Source organism: Hippopotamus amphibius, chromosome 2 (assembly GCF_030028045.1).
Source record: "Hippopotamus amphibius kiboko isolate mHipAmp2 chromosome 2, mHipAmp2.hap2, whole genome shotgun sequence".
NCBI lineage: Eukaryota > Metazoa > Chordata > Mammalia > Artiodactyla > Hippopotamidae > Hippopotamus > Hippopotamus amphibius.
Genome location: NC_080187.1, coordinates 46,365,392 through 46,383,365, shown reverse-complemented (window position 1 = coordinate 46,383,365; position 17,974 = coordinate 46,365,392). Strand labels below are relative to the sequence as shown.

The window sequence follows — 17,974 nt, the reverse complement described above, 5'->3', positions numbered from 1 at the left end:
GTGATCATGGCCATTCAGTGTAGGAAATGAATTAACATTCTCCACAGGACCCTCATTTGTATACTATATTAATAGGCGCCTTATGTAAATTTCTACTCTTACCTCACTGCTTATATGCCTGCTAGCTTGTTGTATGCAGTTTAGAAATGAGGGCAAGAAATGTTTGATTTCACGTGGTGTCGCTTAGAGGGATGGTGAGGCAGGAAATGAGTGGAGGTCAAGCAGTGAGAGGAAAGTCACAATGGACATATTTTATAGCTGTTACTAAGCTAACAGTGCTCAATAAAGCCAACTTGCATTCCAAGTAGATTTTACTTTTTGTGTCCAACAGATTTTGCCATTATAAGTAAATTATGGGGAAACAAAAAGGAATATATCTGATGATATTTTGAAGATGTCTGGTGCAAGAAGATATGGAGTGTTAGTCAAAAGTGTGCCCTATACTAAATAAGGAGAACTCCATGTTAAACATTTCTGTAGAAAGAAAAAACCCACTCTCCAAAGCCCTACCAAAGAACACTCTACCCTCCAGAGCCACATTGAATCGAATGAAAAATTGGACCAGAATAAATAATCCTTAATTTGACAGATTTTGTTAGCTGTCCATCCAACTCCTTTTTCTCTTTTTCTGGGACACAATGCTAGACTGCAGTGTCTAGCCTCTTTTGCAGGTAGGCATGAGCCTGTGATTGAGTTCTAGATGATGGTATGTGAACAAAAGAATGCATGCCACTTCTGGGGCTGGCCCATGAAACCTCTCATGTGTTCTCTTCCCTTACATGTTATTTTCCCCTTGGTGCCCATCTGTTAAAGATAGTAGAACCACTGTCAGCCTGGGTCCCAGAAAGACTGTGTAGAGCAGAGAAATCAAGTGTTAAGTGAGAAATACATATCTATTGCGTTGTCATCACATTTTTGTGCCTATTTACTGTTGTTGCCCAGTTTCCCCTAATATAGAACCATTTCAATGCTAGCATTCTAGGATCAATGTCATGAACTATTAGTCTTTTGTTTGAAAAGAGAAGCAGATGGGAGAGGTTAGTATGTGTGGGGGAAGAGAGTATACGGGAAATCTCTGTACCTTTTGTTCAGTTTTTCTGTGAACCTAAAATTGGTCATTTTAAAAAGTCTATTTTTTAAAAAGAGAGAAGCATCTCCAGCTCCACCGATCTTGGGTGGGAGACTGTTTTGGTGATGAAGTAAGAATATCTTAAACAATAATTATTAACAACTTCCCAGCATCCCTACTTTGTGCTAGACACTGTACTAAGTGTTCCGTGTACATTCTCTCTGATTCTCAGACTACTCCTGCTTCGTAGACATTAGGTGACAGAGATGGATGTGCTCTACCACACGTAGGTGCAAGAAATGGCACCGTAACTTACTTTTCTAAACCTAGAGAGAGGTCTGCTCTCTCTAAAATGATAAAAGAGTTTCAGGCATATTTTGGGATTCTAAAACGTGTAAGAGGCTGGCTGCTTGGAAAACTGGGAAGGGCTTCTAACCCTGGCCGCCAGGCCCACAGGCCCATGGGATCCATTCACATGCAGGTGGCTCCATCTGGTCCTTGACTAGCATGCATGTGTATTGCTCCCCGTGACTTCTCAGGCCACAGGTCTCAGTCAGGCCTTCTGATACCCATAAACTGGCCCTTCACAAGCCCTATGCCTCTTACCCCAAACACCAACATCTTCCCTGACTCCAGGAATGAGTCTCTCTTCTCCTCTCAGGGTAGGCTTCCTCTGCCTTATCAACTCCAAGTTTCACCCCCCATAAATTTTCCAGCTGTCTTGGTGAGAGGTTGCCCTTTTGGGACCTTAAAACTTCTGCAGTAAGCCAGTAATGTCCTGAGGCAAGGGCATCCACCCACCTTCTTGAGATGGAGAACAGAAAGAAGAAAGGTAAGTCGGTACATTAACAGCTTATCCTGCCATATTCATGTGATAAGCTGGGTTCAGAGAGGTGAATCAAGCTGCCCAAGGAGACAAATTATTCACTGGCAGAGCTTCAGTTCAAACCTAAGTCCATCTGGCTCCAGGGTTTAGAGAAGTTTCTACCATTCATGTAGGCCCTTCTGGGACAATTCAAGGCATGCCATAGGCCTAAGTGGCCTTCTATGACAATAGGAAATAATCATCCTAAATAAAATGAAATATCTGAAAGACTCACTGAAATTCATCTTACAGTCTTTTCACTGAAATCTTCAATGGTTGCTCAAGCCTGGTATTCAAATACCTACTTTCTACTTAAACACACACATATACACACACATACGAATACACAAAGTGAAATATTAAAATCATTGATCACTCATTTGCAATATTATTTTGCAACTATAATTCTAAAATCACATAGCTAATGAATTATCCTCTTTGAAAAGCATAGACAAGTAAATCTTATTTGACCCCTCTTAATAACAGCCTTATAAAGATTTCCAAGTTAAAAGCTTAGTCACAGAAACATCTGAATATTTTTCAAGAAAACAGAGAACTTAATACAAGAGAACATTATTTGCCTTAACCCAAATTCAGTCATTATTAAGACAAATGATGGTGACTTAGAAGGCCTGAGTTCTAGTCCCTCCTCGGACAATATAGTTATATTAACTTTGAATAAAACAATCTCTTTGGATCTCATTATTTTCATCTATTCTTTTAGTTTTGTGGGGTTTTTTTCCTAATTCTACATTTCTGGAAAAATAGGTACCTCACTTGTAAAATTAATGATGCTTCTTTGTCCATATTTGCAGCTAGTATAGTATAAAAAGATGTAACAAATAGAGAGTCACAGAAAGGAAAATGAAGAAAGAAGAAGAAAGGAAGCAAGAAAGGAAGGAAGAGAGGGAGGGAAGAAGGAGGGAAGGGAGAGAAGATGGTTGAGAAAAAAAAATCTCATTATCATCCATATTTCTCAAGGCTGATCACTTTGGAATCAGTCTGGAATATAGCAGACTTTGGGTATTCCACTCCCACTGGCAGGCTTATTCCTCTGGAGAAGATGGGATGAAACAGGATGTCTTAGCCTGACACCATTAAATATGTGATTTATCTAACTCTCTTTGTTCTGATTCCATGCACTTCATGCAACCCTTTGATTGTAATCCAGCTTCCAAGGCCTCCAGGGACACAGTGTGATGGTCAGGCTGATAAAGGTTTTGTAGTTTGCATAGATTCTACTTTTCACTATAAATTGATAAACTTGAATGTCACTAGATGCTATGGAATAGTTAGCTGCTGTGTTGACCAGTAAATATTTAATTTTTTAGGAGGACATAAAAAAAGGACAGAAATGGAAGTGGAAACAGAAAAATTCATTGGCAGACATAGTGCCAGACTCAAAAAAACCCACTCATCATCTTGCACTTACCTTGTGATGATGTTAAGAGGGAGTGCCTTTACCATGGACTCACAGTCTATCAATGGCTATTAGCTGTGCAGGAAAGATTTCCTTGATAGTGACATATACAGAGAGGACAAAAGATAACATTCCACGGATGCCAGTTTGGATTTTCTCATCCAATGGTGTAAGTTAGGTCTTGACTTTCAAATCTGTGTTTCAAACCATCATAGGGATCCATGCTCTAGTAATTCTAAGTGTGCTGGTTAGTATTGCCTATCTGTCTCTGTCATTGATTTGACTGAGCTTTAAATCCTGGCTCCCCCTTGGGTAGCTGACGTAATTAAGTTGCCTAACTTATAAGCAGCCTTTTCAAATCTTTGCAATGGGCATGCAGCACAATGCCCAGAACATAATGAGTGCTCAACACACATTGGCTATAATAATAATAATACTAAAAAGTTATCATTATAATCATTATTGTTGCCAGGCAATGACTAATCAGTATATTGTAAACTCCTTATTTGTCTTGGAGACCCTTGGAGACAGAAATGGATCTTATCTAATAAGATAACCTTAGGGTCAGGACACAACACATGGAAAGGCGCAATAAATATTTCTTAAATAGGATATACACTGAAGTTGTGCAAAACTAAGGACTACACAGTACATCACCACCACACCTCTCTTCCAATCCCCCTAGGACATCCCCAGAAGCCCTTTAGCAGTAGGCAAACATCCCATCTCATGAAGCCCAGCCCATGTTTGTTTTCATCTGTAACACTCAGGTGATCTCCAGAACATACCACTGTCTACTCTCTCAATAATTCACCATCCTGCCACCATCCATGATATGACCTGGCCTCTCCCACAGCAGATGCATGCACCCAACGGGCATTCCTCCTCCTCCTCTCCATTGCTGTTGCCAGCATCTCTGCTTCCCAAGTCCCTTTCTACAAAATTCCAGGGGCAAGTAGGGAGTTCCAAAGTGTACAGGGTACAGGCAATACACTGTAACAGTTTTCTAGGGCTGCCATAACAAGCTGGCACAGACCGGGTGACTTAAGAGAAGTTTCTTTCCTCCAGTTCTGGAAGCTGGGAGTCCATGATGTCAGCGTGTCTGGTTTCTTCCAGTGTCTCTCTCCTTGGCTCATAGATGGTTCCATTCTCCCTGTCTTCACATGACCTTCACTTTCAGCATGTCCGTGTCTTAATCTCCTCTTCTTATAAGGACATCAGTAATATTGAATCAGGGCCCCACCCTAATGACCTCATTTAAACTTAATAACCTCTGTAAATACCTTATCTCCAAATACAATCATATTCCGAGGTACTGGGGGTTAGGATTTCAACACACAAACTTTGTTGGGACACAATTCAGCCCATAACAGACACCAAGGATTTCCTTTGGTTACCAAAGCATCCTGAGGTTCTGTGACCTCTTACTGGTGACCAATATGATATAGAAAAAAAGATTCCTTAGAAGCCAAAGTGCAATCACATGACTCTAATGATGATTCTCCCAAATCCCTCCAGTGAAAGGCAATTATTATGTCCACATTTGGACAGTCATTAGCCAAAGCGTTTCTACCATAACAATTGTAAGGACTTTGACTAATATAGCAGATGGGATTTCTAAAGGTTCAAAATTAAAAAAAACAAAAAAAAACCAAAACAAAACAAACAAAAACCACTAGAGGAAGATAAGAATTCTAAAGGAAGTTAGTTACTAAAATATGCTTGGCAAGCCATAGGCGAGAATTTTCTTATTATTAAACAGCCCTATACTGACAAAATCTAAATCAGTATTAGCTAAATTTTTTCTAAAACATCAAGCTTTACAAATATCAAGATTCTAAACCTGCTCTTTTATCATTCCTAAAAATATCACCAATGATGGTGTCAGATTTGGGCTTTACTTATCCTGAGAAGATTTTCTTGGGCAGAAGGTGGCAAAAGGCATTAGCTGTGTAAACCTAAATCCATCAAAAACCAAAATAAGTAGGAGACACTGTGAAATGGTGAACATCCTGATTTTAAACTACTTAATTAAGCTTTAAAACAAAAAGGGAGGGATGAGCTTTTTCCCCTTGGAAAGAGAGAAATAGCAGAAACCACTTTTGTGTTTATACTGAAACAAGTCCACTGAGCATCCTCTGTAAACATAAAATAATGATCATATAATATCAAAATGAAAACCCTTTATTACTTATTAAACTGGATCCCATGCTCACAAGAAGTCTTTTAAATGAGATTCTCAAAGGACCTTATAAATGCTCTCTCATTATTTTTCACCTTTGTTTGAAAAGGTAAGTATCTCGTCTTCATTTCAGAGTTAGGGATTACAACAAAGGTTAAAAGAATTATATCAAGTTAAACCAAATCTGCCAATGATAGAGACGAAGGGTTGTTATCCCTTCAGGACTGAAAGTTTCTTTTTGAAAAATTAAGCAACTTAACTAATTATTTTTAGGAGGGCATTTCATTATCTGCACATCAAGGTCTAGGAAGGAAAATCACAAAATAATAACTGTGCTAAATAAAAAATCAGTGTGGTTTCCAGAACCCTTTCTATTCTGTGTACCCACCGATGTGGCTGGAGATTTGAAATGCTATTTAAGTCTCATTTTCCTTCAGAAGCTAACCTCTGTGGAATAAAATGCTGTTAAGGGGGAAAAAAAGTCTTTTCTGTCATTTGACTTTAACTTATGATAAATTAGCTTCAACTAGTTTCTTAGAAAATTGCCCAAGAAATGACTACAGAAAATTAAATACCAAGACTTCAAAGAGGCAAACACACAGCCTTCAAATTCCGACCTCAGAGAATAATCCTCCCTTTCTCATGCTTTGGAGAGATGTGAGTAAAGAAATCATACTAGGGCATGGTAATGAACCATCTTTCAAATGACTTTTCTATCAATCTTCTTTTCAAAGGGTAATAAAGTGATGATTATTTCTAGGCAGTTTCTGGGAAGTTATCATCTCATTTCAATAGTCACCAGTAAGAAGGACGGTACTCTGGTATTATCACCACGACGATAAGGGCAAGAAGAGGTTGAGAATTCAATAGACAAGGTGTAGGTTGTTAAAAGCTATTTCCTGGAAAATTAAAACAGAGAGAGATCAAAAGAATTGTGTTGGGTCTTAAGGAATTGGTAATCATTCCCTCCTAGATTAAAAATGCAAATCTGATTTATTAACTAGTGAACGAAATCCATTACCATGTGAAGGTTTTATTATTTCTTTCAACAAATAATGTCGAAAGCTTGTTATGTGCCTTGCTTTGTGCTAGATGCCAGGAGAAAGGCAACAAGCCATGACAGGAGCATCTGTGGCATGACTTCCAGAACCTCAGTGATCCATCTCATCTAAAACAGTAACCAACAACAACACATTTTTTTTTTCAATTTTTGATTAAATGGTTGTTAGGGAAGTTCTAGTCACCCAGTACTTGTTTGGCAAAGCTACCTAAAATAACAGGGTGAGAAACACCCAAAACTACATCTGATCTCATTCCCCGGAGTTGTCAGAAGCTTTAAGATATCACTGGGTAGAAGTCACTCCAGGAAGGTACAGCCCCATGGAAGGGAATGCCCGTGCACAGGATGTCTTCAGGAAGGACTTCCAGGAACCTGGCTGTCTCTCTGGTCCCCAGATTCAGATCCCATCTGTGAGATGGGCTAAGGGCTCATACAAGGATTATGCAGTCCATCTGTCCTCAGTGCTTCCTGAAACCAGCCCCAGCTATGTCTTTTTCTTTGCCCTAATTCTCTTATCCCAGTCTGAACTTACTGCCCACTGGCAGATAGGGTATGGAACACATCTCTGGATTCAACATTTGCCAAGAAGTCAAACTTTTTAGCATTTATCAGAAACCCAAACTTGGAATAACAACCAAAAAAGAAAGAAACATGAGACACAACACTTTTTGAGGGCAAAGAAATGTTATGTTCACTGCACCCTCATCCCTTACACACTACAGAGAAGGCACTTAATAAATATCTATTGAATAAAATTAACCAAATAAATGAATTAATTTGTGGTCATGAACCAAAGTCATGACTGTCACATTGGTATTTGCCTGCAAACTATCCCACAGTGACCTTTGCCAAGCAGCTCACCTTTTAAAAATGTTATTCTGGTGATTTTTCTTAGAGAAAGAGAGAGAGAAAATCACAACACAGAAAATTTAAATCAAAATGTATTTTTTCAAGTTCCATTCCAGGTAATAAATATTTGACCAATGAATTGATGCTTTTAATTTGGCCTTGGATAGGCAAATTACCTCTTTCCATAGTTGAGCATGGCTCTGAAGTGAGTACCAATAGATCCCTTATTGATTTGCAGAACAGGATAAAGCAGTTAAGCTCTGAATAAAGCATTAACAGTTTATCCTCACTGCCAATCAAGAAGTCACCCAAATTTCCCACCTCCCACCACCCCCAAGATGAAAGTAAAAGGGCTGCAAATCAGCCCTTGCACGTCTCACAAGAATCAGACACTATCCTTGGCAAACCAGATCCTTGGCTTTCCATCCCCCTATCCCCAGGCAACATTTCCCTCAAGTATAACCTAAGAATGCAGGAGTGTTGATTTAAAAAGCAAGCCAGCTAATGTAAGGGCTAACAATAAAGGTAAGTTGAAAATTTCAAATTCAGGAGGTTTGTTGCTGGTAGATTGGAACACTTTATAATGAGGAAAAGAGCTGCAGGGAAAGAGGGGAGAAGATTCCCAGCCCTCCAGTTCCTCCTTGTGTGAACAGCTTGCGCTTGTTCTGAGGTAGGGTGACTCTGATAAGTGCGAAAGAGGGATGAATGACCCCCCAAACATGCTGTACAGTGTGGCTTCCAGGGGCGCTTTCTTCTGGTCTCTGAAACTGGTTACGTGTGCTCAGGCCGTACTTAAAATACACACTGCAGCACTCTTTAAGCCACCAGAACTGCACTGCAACGAAGCAAACACCTTTGAAGCATGTTTGCATTCAGAAACCCCATCTTTCCTCATAGGACCTGACATAAAGTAATTTAGCTTGTAATATTATACACCCAGCTTTGAAAAAGGGAGTGATAATTTAGAGGTTGGATTAGTCAACTCTCTAATCAATAGTGTCCCTGAGCTTAAGAGAAGTGAAAACATTTCTTAATAATTTCTAGTTTTATATATCCTTGTTCCCTGAAAAAAAAAAAAAGAAAAGAAAAAGAAAAAGATACAAGGGCATTTGTTTTAGATTTCCCTTTCCTCTCTTCCAGAGAACCTGAAATGCCCAGTTATCATATGATTCACTGACAACATCTAAACCCATCTAGATTTCACCAGGATGCTAACTCTTTACTGGTTAGTTTGTGCAGGCGTGTGCTCCAGTCTGTGCAAATACACCCTCACTCCACTGTTTTCCTTCCTGCCGCTATTCAAAGCCCTTTGCTGCTGGAAAGGAGAGAGGAGGAAGTTGAGTGACTTTTTTATGTACATATATATACAAAAATACCATATGTGGGTGAGGTGATAAACAGTAGTGGAGGTTAGAGTCTGCACACACAGTGAGAAAATAAATTAATCTGCCTGGTTTTCTTAGTGCCCAGCATTCTGCACCAAGGAATGAGGTATGAAGGAGCAGCTTTCCTGGCTGCTTCATCCGAGTGTCTTCCTGTGCAACTTGAGGAGGATGAGGAACACACGCAAAGCACCTCACACACAGGTCAGTATCTAGGAGAACCCGATCATCATACACCTGCGAGGTCCTTGGGCAAGGGAGACATGAGGCTCAGAAGGCATGTCCCAGGAGGCCCTCAGGGTAAGGCCATCCTGGCAGAGGCTCTGACATCAGTTTTACATCAATCTATCTATGTTACCATAGAGTTTGTGGAAGGGAGGGCAAGGGCTGTCATCTTCTTACTTCTCCCTTTTTTTTACAGTCGTGTGAGGTCTTCTGAGGAATTACTATCCTCTTCCTCTGCTGGAGTCTCCTCAGCTGGTTCTATTTTGATTTCAAGTCCAAAGGTGGAATTTATCCTTCCGGGGGAATAGTCATTTCTTTTTAAATCTGTAAGGAAGACAATTAAGACAGGTATAGGGAATCCTTAAGAACACAATGTTCACACAGATAGACCAGATTCAGGACTTCAGGCCAAGTGCTCAGAGAGGACTCTGCTCCCATGTGAAACTCAAACCCTCAACCATGTCCAAACTCACCCCATTATACACATGTGTGACTCTAACTCCCCAAAGCTGTGTCCACTGGGGCAGGGGAGGCATGATTTGGTTGCTTGACTCAATGCATGGTGCTCTATAAGACATGACCTGGCCAGGGTTGAGGCCAAACTGGAAACAGGGCATTTTCGCTGCTGAATGATGGCAGAGCCAGAGAGTGCAGCCAAAATGGTGGACTCAGGATGTCGGTGGTCAGTTTTCTGCAACAAAGCTGCACCTCAGGTTTGGCTGCATCTATAAAAATGTCCTCCAATTATCAGATCCTATGCTTCTTGAAGCCTCCTTCTTTAATTTGACAGGGAAATTATCAAAAGAAATCATTAGTAAGGGTAACCCTTGGAGAGAGCTCACGGAGGAGAGTGTGCTTTCAATGTCTGTGTACTATTGTATGCTGTGTTGACTACATTTGTTAACCTTAAACATGCATTCCTTGTACTATTTTGTAATGTTAAATGGGGATTATCTGGACATAAAACTAACACATATTATGGTTTAATAATAACCAACAGTTATTACTTTACTTCAGTCCTCACACCAACTTTATGAGATAGGTGCTATCATCTCCAGCTTACAGATGAGAATGAGGGCCAATGTCACAAAACTAGTAAAAAGCATTCTGGGGTGTGAGCGCAACCTATGGTTCCCATCCTCTCATACACTATCCTAAACTGCTTCTCTTAAAAAAGTAAAACATAAACAAAAAGAAAAATCAGCCCAATTCTGTTTTCTAAGCTAAACTTTTTAATATTCAGATTACCAAGTGTTGGAGTAAATGAGGATATTTCTTATTTCCACTTAAATGTGTCAACTAAGATTTTGAAAGAAAGCAAGGATTAGGTCTAGAAACGGAGGAATTATTGAATTACTCAAAGGCCACCATGTTAGGGAAAGAAAGAAAAGAAGAAAGGGAGGGAGGGAGGGGGGACTCTTAATCCTCCAGAAGAGGTAACTGGATGGCAGCAGTGATTATGCCTCAAGTCTCACTTTCTCCTGGCTGATCAGATATAGGCCCTGTGTCTTCAAGTATGAGAAGCTGCCCTGCCCAGGAAACAATGAGTCAGTCTGGGAAGAGGTCAGCAGCAGAGTGTGATCATGGGATGGGAGATAATGTGTCAGCGCCTGCCTCCCATAGGTTCCTAACCTGGGGGCCTGGATGCCGCTCCGCCCAGACCCCTCTCCTTCCTGGGCTCCTTCTGACCAGAGAGGAGGCCAGTAGGTAGCTTGGCCAATGAGCTGTGGACTGATCTCTCTGCCCAGTGCTGCTGTGTGGTTTGCGAGAAGGAGTCCTGAGGCATCTACAAGATGACAGCAAGACCCCTCCTGCCTGTACTGCTCCAGTGTGACGTCCCCACCGCCACCACCCGGCTGACAAGCTATTTCTCGCCGGCACTGGAAGCTGCTCCACATCGCAGTCGTTTGCTACATCATGCCCACAAGTGCAACTCCTACCTCTAACTCCAACAGGATTAGAAATTGCATTTCTTTGTTGTAAATTTACACCTACTCCATCCCAAGTTGCAATGGATGTTGATCTTTTACTGATTTCCAATTCAGGGTACAATCATTTATGATAAGGCTGGAAGGGCTACTCAGCTGAAAAGATGTGAAATTCCATTCTAAGGACAAGTGTGGTGCGACCTTAGAAAAATAGTGTGCAAGCTGAGACAGACATAAAAAATCCCTTCTGAGATGAAAAGGAAAGAATGCCACAGAGCTGGGGCTGCCAATGTGGGGGACACAGGCCTCCAGCTGCTTGCTTTTCTGTTAGGAATACTTTTCTATACTGACTGTATTGGTTTCAGAGAAAGTGTGCCATATTACCAAATTGTATTTGCAAAACATGCTTTGCAATGTATGTTGAAAGCGGCAGGTCTGTACAGTGAGAAGCACTACTTCAATTGATAGCTGTTGCTTCCCCCCACGCCACACCCTCCCAAGTGTCCAAGGAGTAAATAAGAATAGAAGAGAAACACTGTGGGCACCACTCAAGACCCAAAGGGGAGGGGGCAGGGCAGGGAACAGAGACCTGCCTCAGGCCAATTTTACCCCAATTAAGTAGGTGGAACCTTTCCCTTGGAGAAACTGTGACAAGTATTGGGCCCAATGTTGTTTTATCACATTTTGGCAGAACCTGAAGTAAATCCCTGTCCTTGTAATCCCTTTAGAGACTTGAAAAATTTGCAGTCAGAAAGTCAGGCCTCGACTGTGAATGAGATAAAAATGTGATTAAGATTTTCTACTCTATCCCAGGTTACAATGGATGTTGTTCAATGAGAGATTTACTTAGAGGAAAATAGAATTGTTGGGGGCATACCCGGGAGTTTGAGCTTCCGGCAGCAGGAGTTGCAACGATGTTTTGCAATGAAGTTTCTAATTGCATCTTCCCCTAAATTGGCTGGTCCAAACGCCATTCCTCTTGATCTAGAGGAAATATCAGAATATCAATTAGATCACAGCTAAGAAAAAGGAGCTCAACTAGGATTCTCTGAGATACCGAACAGTATCCCATAGTAACCCAGTAAACTTGAAGGAGCCAACAAAGAACAGAGCACTTTGGGGAAGCAACAATGTTAGGTTTGCAAATTTAAAATTCAAATGCACTTCAATCCTTGTACCCAACTCCAAGACCTACTGTGAAACTCATTTCCACGCTAATCTGATAGAAGAGTGAATTTTCTATGTACCGCATTAAAACAAAATACAGTGAGACCCTTTTTAATGCATACGGGGTGACAGAATGACATTCATTACCAACTGTTCTACTAGAAGACCCGAAAGGTAAGTATAAAGTAAAATAAATTTGCTATTGAAACACCCCTTATGAAAAAATTGATATGCATTGTTTCAAACCAAAATACTTTTCTGAAAATAACCAATGTCCTCAGACACAAAAGCCTGACAAAACTCAACACCCAGTATTCATGGCTCTTTTAATAGCTCCTTCTACCCTGCAAACTGCTATAGCTGGGCTCTTCACAAAAAGACAACTAGGAGATGGTGATTTTGTGGAAGTAAATCAGTATATCTTAGGCAATTTTGAACAGTCTATAATTATAATAGATCCTTAGCAGATTCTAGTATCAACGTTCATCCATTATCAGATCATACACAACCATTGTTATTTGGCTGACACTCTACACACCAAGGAACAGAGCACACCGGAAACAATTCCAAAGAAAATTTATGAAAGCTGATATTTTATTTTAATGACATGCAGAGTGGAAAACAGCACATTTAAAAATCTGAACTCAATTACCGCTCTTAAATACTACGTCTTGAGAAAAAAGAAAAGCAAACTATCACAAAAGGAAACAATAAACTTTGCTTCTAAGGAATGCGGTTTTTCAAAGGGGACGTGGCGTAAAAATGGACTTTTTTCCATCTGAGTATTGAAACATTTATCTCAATTTCCACTTCCTTTTGGCAGAATAACAGTAGCTGCTCTGAAGATGTGCCAAGCTCAGAATGAGGGCTGATGTCAGTTTGATCTCAGATTGCCTCTTTGCTCTGAGGCGAGTAGGTGGAGGAAATCTCTTGGGAAGACAACATGAACAGACACCCAGGATTAACTTTCCTGGTCACTCAATTGCCCTTACAAAATACGGCTCTGGTGGTATTTACCGGGCTGCATAAGCTGCCTCTTGTTAGCTATTCCTCTTTCAGTCCATCTGGTAAGGAACCACTTCTATAAGGTGAAACCAAAAGTGGCAAAGAAATAGAATCATTCAATATTTAGTACTGGAACTCTATCATGCTGATAAAGTGAAAAATGAAGGTATTATTTTAGCCATTAAAATTGAAGAATTCCTTTTATAGTCTCTCTGACACGACCCTGTTGGAATATTTCACTCTTTTGCATTCCACACTGCCATTTCTTTCCTCCCAGTAAAGCATGAAAGTTCGCAACTTAGAAATGTGACATTGATTCTCAGATTAAAAACTGTAAGCAAAAGCATTTCCCTCTATGAGCTTTCTTAAAGTTAAAACAAAAGAATCAAAGTTACTATAGAATGGAGACTTCCCTGGTGGTCCACTGGTTAAGAATCCGCCTTCCAGTGAAGGGAGCCCAGGTTCAATCCCTGGTCAGGGAACTTAGGTCCCACATGCCTCGGGGCAGCTAAGCCCACGTGCCGCAACTACTGAGCCTGTGTGCTCTAGAGCCCACGCACCTCAACGAAGAGCCCACTCACCACAACGAAATATCCCACATGCCGCAACGAAGACCCAGTACAGCCAAATAAATTTAAAAAAAAATACTATAATATGTATGTATGAGGGGTTCGACCACTCCCTATGCAGGGGAGAGAGAAGGAGGGTTGTAGGGACATTCATACACCATGCCTACAGCCTTGCAATCTCAGATAACCACGTTTGAAAAAATATACAACTGTTTTCCAGACTTTTCATGACACAGGAAAGCAAGCAGTAGCTTCGTTCCACGTTCTAGGAAATGCTGATTAGTGCCATGTACACAGAGGTTTACTAAAGAACATCCCATCATCATCATTTCATACTCGTCAAATGCCCCAAACCATCAAGACAGTAAGTGGGGGGAAAAAAAGGTGCAATCCCAAACTACCAATAACACTGAGGCAGCCTCCACTGAGGGTCAACGACCTGAGGAACCAAGTTAAGTGTCCGGATCTGGGGGAGAAGGTCTGATGACTTTATCTTCATGTGCAAAAGGTTGGGGAAAGTTAGGAAACAATGGGCATTAGGGACAATATCAGAGTTTGCTCCACAAAACATTTTTCCATTTGGTAGGGGATTATTCCCTTTCATTGACCCCCTTCTCCTCATAAGCTAGTTAGCATCTCCACTGAGCTTCAGTTTTCTCATTTGTTAACTGGGATTGAAGACAAGAGTAAAATAAACATGTGAAAGCACTTGATTCCCAAACTTTAATTTACACCAAGTCATCTGAAGATCTTATGAAAATTGAGATTCTGATTCAGGAAGTCTAGGGAGGGTCCTGAAAGTCTTCATTTCTAACCTTCTCCCAGGTGATGCTGATGCTATTAGTTCATGGCCCATGCTTTGTGTAGCAAAGGTTTAACACAGAGAAGGCATCCAAAAATGTGAGCCTCGCTGAACTGATCAGATGTAATTCACCACACTGTGATAAAATAATACTTATTATCTTCCCCATGAAGACCAACTACACCCAAAATTAGGTGACCCCACAAAACCAGGCAGGCGACAGTGATACCAACCTATCAGTTTCCAGAATTCCTATCTTCAAGTCATAAAAAATGAAGTTTGCCATAAGACAGAGGCTCCCAACCCTGACTGCTCATTAGAATCACATGGGGAACTTTTGAAACATACAGACATCAGGGCTCTATACTCTGAGTTTCTGACCTGATGCTAATTCTGAGCAGCTTTTTCTTTTTAAGTTCCCTAGGTGACCCTAAGAGAAACTGAGATCCACTGACCTATAGAGTGCAATTAAATACTCAACTGTCAAGAGGAATAATATAATCTTCTTAGAATTCTAAAAGCTGGAAATATTCAGGTCATATTAAATATATATACCAAAGTCAAAATTCAATAAGTGATAGAGTATACATAAACTTGATTCATTTTATATGCAAAATTTTTTCACTGCAAAATTATAAAGGAAGTACTTGTAATGCAAGATTCCTACTACAAACCCTTGGACACACAGGACTACTGAAGAAATAATATTTATTTTTAGCTAAAACCCTTCAGCTCTGCTAAACTGAAAAATAACAAAGCCTTTATCTGTATCCTAAGGGTTACAACATGAACTCCATGGTCAAATATCATAGGATCTGGATGCACATGAGCAATATGGCTCACCTTTATCTTCTCTAACTCACCTACCTCAAAGAAATAGCTAATACACTTTAGATGTACCTGCATAGATGCCTACAAATAGTACCATATTTAGATTAAATCATTCAGTAAAAGAACAGAGCATTAAAGCAGTAAATATTTACAATATGAGTCCAATAGGAGGGAAGTAAAAGTTTCAGATTTCATCATATAAGAATTGCCCACTTACAAAATTATGTGTGTGTATGTGCGTGTGTGTGTATATATTTTAACAAACAAACAAACAAAAAACAACAACAACCCAGGAGCCAAGTATAGGCACTTAGGACAACTAAGAAATTAAAATGTTGTATGCTAGCAGGTCTCAAAGTGCAGGCACTAGGCCAGCATTATTAGAATCATCTGGGAACTTGTTACATTATTTGGACCCATCTCAAACGCACTGAATCAGAAACAGGGGGCAAAGGCAGGGGGGTAGGGGGCAGCAATCTGTGTTTTCACACATTATGATGAAAGCTCATGTTTGAAAACCACTGTCAGCTGCCATGTTGATCTGTCCTTAATCACCACCATCCCTTCTTTTTACTCCACCTTTAACAGAAGAATATCACCTCAGACGCCCTACTGCCACGTCTTCCCAAAAGCTTGCTTATGGGATAAAATGCCCATGGGAATTCAAAGGACAGGCAGCTGACTCATCCCTCTATACAATTTACACTTCAGTCCTGAATGAACAGACAATCTGATGGCTCCATGTTTAAGCTCCACTGTTTTGGCCTCTCATAGATCAGAGTCAAACTTGCAACAAGGTTGTGGCTACTGCATTGGTCTCTTTTTTTTTACATTTAATTTATTTATTTTTATTGGCTGTGTTGGGTCCTTTTTGCTGTGCGCAGGCTTTTTTTTTAGTTGTGGTGAGTGGGGGCTACTCTTCGTTGTGGTGCATGGGCTCCTCATTGCCGTGGCTTCTCTTGTTGCGCAGCATGGGCTCTAGGCGCGTGGGCCTCAGTAGTTGCAGCACATGGGCTCAATAGTTGTGGCTCACAGACTCTAAAGTGCAGGCTCAGTAGTTGTGGCACACGGGCTTAGTTGCTCTGCAGTATGTGGGATCTTCCTGGCCCAGGGAATCGAACCCGTGTCCCCTGCATTGGCAGGCGGATTCTCAACCACTGCGCTACCTAAGAAGCCCTGCATTGGTCTTTATACACAGTTTCTATTGTCGTGTACTAACAACTCCAGATTTCATCTTATTTTATTTCCTTATTTTCTTTTTGCCCTCATTTCCTAATCTATGCATTCTTTAAAATCTTATTGTATTTTAAATATTATTGTATTTACTGTATTGTATTTGGGATAGAGATCTTTTTGGATATAGATATAGATATACATATAGATATAGATATAGATACAAGTTGCCTCAAAACATTTCTAGGATCTAGGCAAGATATATAAATGTTAAAAAATTATTTTTTTAAACAAACTTTTTTATAATAAATTTATTTATTTATTTATTTGTTGGATTTATTTTTTTATTGACTGTGTTGGGTCTTCGATGCTGCACACGGGCTTTCTCTAGTTGCCGGGAGCAGGGGCTACTCTTCATTGTGGTGCATGGGCTCCTCATTGTGGTGACTTCTCTTGTTGTGGATCACGGGCTATAGGCGGGGGGCTTCAGTAGTTGTGGCACATGGGCTCAATAGTTGTGGCTCACAGGCTCTAGAGCACAGGCTCAATAGTTGTGGCACACGGGCTTAGTTGCTCCGTGGCATGTGGTATCTCCTAGGGCAGGGCTCGAACCCGTGTCCCCTGCATTGGCAGGTGGATTCTCAACCACTTCGCCACCTAGGAAGTCCCTAAAAAATTATTTTTAAGAAACCATGAACAACGTGTTAAACGCAATTTTCTAAATGATAAATTAACTTACTGTTTGTCTTCAGGCTTTATAACAGATGGATCTGTCAAATTTTCTCCAACACCTCCAAAGAAAAAGAAAATTCACTTAGCAAATGGGGAATTTCATTTTCTCAGAAATTCAAGAAAATAATAACGAAATTTTAACTTCTTTCTTTAAAGCTACACTAACCCTGTAGTAAATTCAATGTCATGTGGATTAACTATACTATAAAATCTGTCCAGGAAAGTTTGAAAACTTTAGTTAATGTACTGTCTCCCGCAACCCCTCTATTATGCTTCAATAAACCTCTAGGCTACAAACGAGTGTTTTTGTGATGTGTTCACAGTTACTGATGACATCCCTCATTCATTTACCACTCATATACACTAGACATTCTAATTTTATTTTCTATAATTCTTGGCAATCATGAAAGAAAAGTATTAGCATCCTCATAGTCTCATTTTACCAATGAGTACATTGATGTTCAAAGAGATTAAGCAATTTGTCAGAGGCTGTACAGACCACAAGAGGTCATAACTGGATTCAAGCTGAGCCAAAGCTTGTGTCCCTCCCCCTAGTCCCTGGTCTCCTTAGATGGAGTCCATCAGTGCTCAGCAAGGTGCAAGGTGCTGTGTGGCTCTGCAGGGACCACCTCTGCTCCATCAAAGACACACATCAAATGCTATATGTAGCATTTATAAACAGAAGGGTACAAACAGCCCACATTCTTGATCTGGG

At 40.4% G+C, this 17,974-nt stretch overlaps 1 protein-coding gene across 1 annotated transcript in view; it reads right to left on the bottom strand.

Moving 5' to 3' along the window:
• Positions 1-7,434: 7,434 nt before the first annotated feature.
• TRPM6 (transient receptor potential cation channel subfamily M member 6) overlaps positions 7,435-17,974 on the bottom strand; it is a 134,024-nt gene continuing 123,484 nt past the window's right edge. The window contains 3 exon segments of the mRNA XM_057721746.1: positions 7,435-9,376; positions 11,858-11,964; positions 17,267-17,318. Of these exon segments, the coding sequence (XP_057577729.1) occupies positions 9,243-9,376; positions 11,858-11,964; positions 17,267-17,318 (293 nt within the window). The 3' untranslated portion in view covers positions 7,435-9,242.